Source organism: Papilio xuthus, unplaced genomic scaffold, assembly GCF_000836235.2.
Source record: "Papilio xuthus unplaced genomic scaffold, Pxut_1.1 DF825928.1, whole genome shotgun sequence".
Taxonomy (NCBI): domain Eukaryota; kingdom Metazoa; phylum Arthropoda; class Insecta; order Lepidoptera; family Papilionidae; genus Papilio; species Papilio xuthus.
The window spans coordinates 2,039,463-2,046,205 of NW_013532721.1; the positions used below are offsets into that span (position 1 = coordinate 2,039,463).

Here is a 6,743-nt window from a genome sequence, read left to right on the forward strand (position 1 = left end):
GTAGTATAAGTAGACTAGTAGAATATAAGTACCTTATCCGTGTTTTAATAAGGAAAAAGATTAAGCCCGAAAACAATGTGCAACTGAACTGAATGACGCAGTTTTAAAACAATAAGGAAAAATGTATTCTTTGAACGTTATTTGCAATCTAAGATCAAAAAAAAATTAAATAGTAAATTCAAAGATTAGGTAAAATATTGTCACTTCAGTTCTTTGTTTTCCGTTGGGCCAATAGCATTGTTTTCCCTAGGATCGGTTGACCGGTCCAATGGGAAACAAAAGTCATTTCTCATTACTAAGCGATTTACTTAAATGGAATACAAAATACTACATTGAGGTCCATTAACCCGTAAATTTAGTAAGACAACATAGCAAGTATGTCAGAGTTTGGTGCTCTATTAAGGTAGCCTTTGTCTCAACAGGGCTGTGCCGGCTAATTGCTTCTCTTTCATAGCGCGGGAAACAAGAAAATGCTTTTACCAGTCTTATACAATTACAATCTGTATTGTTGCTTAATGCAATTAGTTTTAACAAAGCAACAACGGTAATGCAACCCAGAAAAAACACATTTGTGATGATTTTTCTACTGTTCATAATTACATTTAAATGTAAACATAGTCTCAAAAAAACACATAGGCTACTTATAAAGTTTTTTTAATTTCGCGCGGAAGAAACTGCGGGCGACAGCTAGTGTAGTTTTAGATTTTACTATTATATAGTTTTTTTTATTCGATTTATATCTTCTAGCGATTTTGTTTTGTTAGTAAATCGCCAAGGATATAACTATTTCAAGGTTCGTTAAGTTACCGTAAATTTACATATATTCTGATTAGATATGCTGGCGTGTTATATTTGCGGACGCAAACTCACGTCGGAGAATCGAAAACTTTAAAAAAATATCACATACATGTATAATAAAAAATATATTTTTTAATTATTACTGATATTATCACATAAATTGAATAAAAATTAGATTTTGTTCAACTTAAAATTACATCAAATAGCAATTAAATACATTATTTTAAGTCTGAGTCATTTTCTAGTTTTTTTTTATACAGAACATAAGCATATGCATTGTGCCTCAGGGGAAGCCCTTGTCGTATTATCTTCACCGTGCGATGCGACCACGATTACTAAAGCCCCAAATTCACGACGACAAGACGGGTACCGCCAATAGGTAGTTATCAAGTCTAATAATTAATTAAATTGGTTAGTTTTTACATGTGAGGAATAATTCTGGAGCTAAAAGAAAATACAACTGTGTAGAGTAACTTCACTTTGGAAACATATACTTTATTATTTAAAATCTATTTTTTTTTAATTTACTGACAAAATCTTACTAATATAAATGACAAAGTTTGGATGAATGTTTGTTAGAAGGTAGCTCCAGGGCGGTGTATTGTCATCATCATCAGCTCACTATACGTCCCCACCGAGGGGCTCGGAGCCTACCCTAAGCTGAGGGTAATTAGGCCATAGTCAACCACACTGGCCAAGTGCGGGTTGGTTGACTTCACACATATCTTTGAATTTCTTCTCAGATATGTGCAGGTTGCATCACAATGTTTTCCTTCACCGTAAGAATGTCGGATAAATGTACAAATGTAAATCGAAAATCGAAAAACACATTGGTACATGGCGGGATTCGAACCCAGGACCTGCAGATTGCAAGTCAAGTGCTTGACCACTGAGCCACCGACGGTCATTGTATCTCGCTAAAACTTTACATGGATGTAGAACATGGTCTGGAAACATACAAAGGCTACTTCTAAGTTTTATTTAATACCACGTGGACATAGTCGTCAGCAAGTTTCTTTATAATTCACTGAGAAAATCCCACATTGTACAATATTTATTTGTAAATATACCTCAAATATAGAGATAACTCTTTCTTAGTATTCGATAATTAAAGGTTATCCTCATCATACTTTGAATAAACAAATTTAAGAAAACATCGGACTGACCCACGATATATCGATAACGTCAATGTTTGTATTGTATAAAAATACTAGCGGACCCGACAGACGTTGTCCTGTCTACACGTCTTTAATTTGAATAAATTAATATGAAGTTAATATTTGATGAAAATTGTGAATCTAAACCATTCCCAGATCCCCTTGAACACACACAAAACATTTCATCAAAATCAGTCCAGAAGTTCAGTGACATACACACTCACAAAAGAATTATATATATAAAGATATTTATAAATGAAACATCTCAACAAAACTGGTTAGTTGTCTTCCAGCTGGCGTGCGAGTAACATCTCACAAAATGAAGACTATTTATTGTAAGTAAATTATTATTATTTTTAATTTCTCTATCTTGATATAATAACCAATATGTTCTAGTACGTTATAAGAAAATAGGTAATGAAATTATTCTTAAATACATTTGATTCATTAATTATTTTTATACTTAACTAATGAAAGAAACTATTAGTTTTTATTTCAATATAATTGGTCATTGGTTTTTATGTTTTGAGATTAGAAATAACGTATATTTTAATTATTTCTATATATATATATATATATAAGACTTAACTAACTTGCCAATGATACTTATTAATATATTTCTTGCTTACCGGTTTAACAAAACTATAAACAATTTATTTTTATAACTTGGTATATATTTAGCTATAAGGAAAAAAGACTGCTAGCTCATTACGTCATCAACCATTATTATGAACAATGATTACGCCCGAAGCTATATGACATTGACGTATCCAAACAATGAAATATATTACTTGGGCATAGTTGCATCCAGTACTCGTAGACCGGTTCCTTAGAAGTAAATGACCAGACTCCAAACTAGTTTGAGTACAATAAAATGCTTTAGAACGTTTTGTGAAGTTTTTAGTTTATTTTTCAGATCTTTGCCAGTTCGTAATTTCGATTATAGATTCGATCACTTTACAATTTTCACAGATTCTTTAAATAAATAATAACATAGTATATTTTATACTATGACTTTACAAGTAAGGTATACATTATGTGTAATGTTATATACATATATAGCAATATGTAATGTTACTTTACTATTTCAGTTGTAGTCTTAGCGTGTCTTGCAACAGCAAGTTGCAATAATGACGCTAATGATGCGGCGCTCCTGGCAGAAGGAAATAGCAAATTCACAGCTAAAATGTTCGCAGTAAGTTCTATTCAATTTTAAGATCAACGTTATGTTTACTTTGAGACAATACAAAAAATTGCTAAATTAATTATATTGAACATGATGTCAAATATGTATTGTTTGCACTATCTTATTATGGAATACAAAGTAGTTATTATTGAATGCTAATTCGTGCTAATTCCTCCCAAGTAGGGTTGGCGACGGGTAGGCGGCCGGCATTAGATATTAAGCCAAAACACTAAGGTTTATAAAACCTCGTGCACCGACCCTACGTGAGTGGTATACGGCCAGGGAAATACTAATTCTTGCTAGGCTTAAGATAAAGTTAAAACAGTTTTCTAATATTTCTCAATTTTGTTATTTTAATTCCAGGAAGTCTCTAATAAAAATCCGCGAAAGAGTTTTGTTTTATCAGCATTTTCTGTACTGACCCCACTGGCGCAATTGTCCTTGGCTGCTGAGGGAAACAGCCACGACGAACTATTGAGGGCAATTGGATTACCAAATGATGAGACGGTAATAAATTTAAACTACACTTAACTTATGTACGGCTAACGCTCGTAATATAGTCAGAGATATGAAGTCCATAGAGAGTGAGTGGAAATTTTACCTTTAAGTCCAAAATTGTATATACTTTTGCTAGATCTTCAAAAACAAATGACCATCACATCCCTCCCATTATTTATTGAAATCATGGTTAAAATCTTTTTCAGACTAAAACTGCATTCAGACAAGTGGATAGTAATCTCAGATCTGTAAAAGGAGTTGATTTGAAAATGGCAAATAGGATTTATGTCGCCAATGGATACACACTTAACAAGGACTACGAAGAAGTCGTGAAACAAACATTCCAATCGGAAGTTAAAAACGTTGATTTTACTGCAAGTCAAAGTACAGCAAAAGAGATAAACACTTGGGTGAGTAATTATCTTGTTTAAGAGTTTCTGAATTCGAATATAGAAAAAAATAAAAACGACCACAGATCATTATGAATAATATTAATAATACTTATTTTCGACATAATTAATTACATTATTTGGTGCATAAAAATTATAAAAAAAATCGTTTCTTAAAGAATGAAAGAAAAGATAGGAAGGAAAGAATTATTAAAAGTACATTTTGTTAAATTATTTACTTATTCTTATCTGTAGGCATTATAAATATAAATCCACGAACTTTGCCAATATATTTGATATGCTTTTTATAGGTGGAACAACAGACAAATAATCGCATTAAGGATTTAGTGGATCCTAATACCTTAGATGCTGACACCAGAGCTGTCTTAGTAAATGCGATATACTTTAAGGTTGGTACCTTAATCTTACTATTATTATAAATCTTACTAATCTTAGTTCTTACTAATATTATAAATGGCAATGTTTGAATGGATGGAGGGATGTTTGATTGTTACGAGGTATCTCTGGAAGGCTCAACGGATCTTGATGAAATTTGGCAATTAAGCTTTTTTAATGCGCGTAAATAAATATATTAATTAATATATTCTTATAAACAGGGCACGTGGAAAGATCAATTTGAAAAAAAGCGCACAAGTGAAAATGACTTCTACCTGTCGCATAGGAAAAAAATAAAGGTGTCAACAATGTATAGAAAGGGAGACTACAATTATGGTGAAAGTGCAGAACTTAACGCAAAAGTATGACTTTTATTCTTATATGTTTACATAGTGTTTAATATTTGAGCCTATTTATATGTTTTATTTATGTTTTTAGATATTGGAATTGCCCTATGTTGGTGATGAATCTGCATTTTATATTATACTTCCCAACAACGTGGTCGGCATCTCTGAATTATTAGATAGAGTCAAAGATAGTTCATCATTAGAAAGAGCCCTTAACAGTTTGTATGAAATTGAAGTCGAAGCATATATACCGAAATTCAAAATCGAGACAACAACTAACTTAAAAGAAATCCTTCCAGAAGTAAGTAATTCATAGTTGGGTTGAATTAAGCGATATATTTTGCATATTTTTAATATCATTGTTTTTGGACGAGAGTATTAAGAAAATTAATTGTTTTAGATCGGAGTAAAAGGTATTTTCGACGCATCCAAAGCAAAGTTAAATAGGTTATTAACTAACGAAAGTGATTTATATATAAGTGATGCGATACAAAAGGCTTTCATCGAAATCAACGAAGAAGGGGCGGAAGCAGCCGCTGCGAATGGTAATATAGAAAAACTTGTGTTATTGTTTTTTTATACTTGATATTATTATTAATTTATTTTTGCAGCTTTTATTATAACTGAATCATATACGCAACCAATGATTTTTGCTGCCAATAGACCATTTATTTTTGCAATTAAAGTCTATAATAATATAATATTTAACGGAGTATATTCACCATCTCTTGTCGAGGATAAAGAAGAATGATTTTCTTATAATTTTATGTAGGTCTCATTCTTTTTTCTATGTCATTTTCTATGGTTATGTTGATTTTATATATATTCTGACAGAATAACCCAGGTCAGAAAATCTTGTTCGTGTCAGTTTTTTGTCAGGGAATAATAAAGATGAAAACATATGTTTTTTTATGAATATTTTGGCAAAATTGAGGTAAAAAAAGTTTGAATAATAAATTTATTATGAAATTTCAGAGTTTGGAATATCGTACTTGGCTGCACTTGTACCCAACACCGTCACGTTTCGCGCAGATCATCCCTTCGTATTTGTATTAAAAACTGGAAGAAATATCCTGTTTACCGGAGTTTTTCACCCTTGAAATATTTTTTTTCTATTTTAAAATATATTCGAAAAATTGAGTAAAATAAACATATCAAATTATATATTTTCATATTCCTTTTATTTAGTACTCCTAGAAACCTCTTTAGATAGTATTTTTTGGGTTAAAAAAAATGAAAATTATTATTATTTATTGTGATTTTAAAATCATAGGAACTCAAATAATAGAATATCTTTTACACCCTTTAAAATGATTCTAAATATTAGCCGATTTACCAAGAAAACAAAGTAGAGATTACGATTTCAATTATTATTTACAAATAAAGCAAATTACGATACTTAAATTTTAATATTTTTTATTGCGATAAAATAATTAAATTTTTTTTAAGAAATACATCTTGGTGAAATAAAATATCAAATGTTGCAAGTAAAACACTTTTAATGGAACGATACTAAAAGTAAACACGGATAGAAATCTCGTTACGTACTTTAAACACGCGTACGACGACGTTTTAAGGACTTTACGTAGAAAGTTTAATATTTTTCTTTTCATTAATGCATTTATCCTTGTATATTTTAATTTAAAAATCATCCAAAACATGTGATTTAGTAAAATTTTTCGATATTCAATTTGGAAACAGTTTAGTTGCATGTTGAACAAAACAAAAAATGTAAATAAAAAAAAATATGCAAACATCAACAATGATCTGTTGAAATATTCTACTATTGGTTTTATACTTTTTTTAATTCTGTAAATACTATCGTCATTTAATGATCGCCATACACGAGTTTCAATCATTCAACGTACGGGCGGCTGCGTTTTTTCATTGCGACACTGTCTGGAAGGCTGCTTGTAGATATTGACTACATTGAAACAGTACCGTGTACGACTGTCATAGGGCCATTACATAA

General features: G+C 30.8%; 1 protein-coding gene across 2 annotated transcripts; it reads left to right on the top strand.

Moving 5' to 3' along the window:
• The first annotated feature begins 2,181 nt into the window (after positions 1-2,181).
• Positions 2,182-5,933, top strand: LOC106125472 (antichymotrypsin-2-like). Of its 2 annotated transcripts, none has more exons than XM_013322690.1 (9): positions 2,182-2,290; positions 3,047-3,150; positions 3,505-3,648; positions 3,846-4,049; positions 4,340-4,438; positions 4,646-4,786; positions 4,863-5,072; positions 5,172-5,316; positions 5,383-5,537. In XM_013322690.1, exons 1-9 carry the CDS (start codon positions 2,275-2,277, stop codon positions 5,520-5,522), a joined length of 1,203 nt encoding a protein of 400 aa, XP_013178144.1. In that variant the 5' UTR covers positions 2,182-2,274; the 3' UTR covers positions 5,523-5,537.
• Positions 5,934-6,743: the final 810 nt, after the last annotated feature.

What these genes read in the sequence shown, in the direction of transcription:
- LOC106125472 (XM_013322690.1), top strand. An exon ending in GATTACCAAATGATGAGACG is followed by an intron (nt 3,649 to 3,845) that starts GTAATAAATTTA and finishes AATCTTTTTCAG; the next exon opens with ACTAAAACTGCATTCAGACA. An exon ending in CAAAAGAGATAAACACTTGG is followed by an intron (nt 4,050 to 4,339) that starts GTGAGTAATTAT and finishes TGCTTTTTATAG; the next exon opens with GTGGAACAACAGACAAATAA.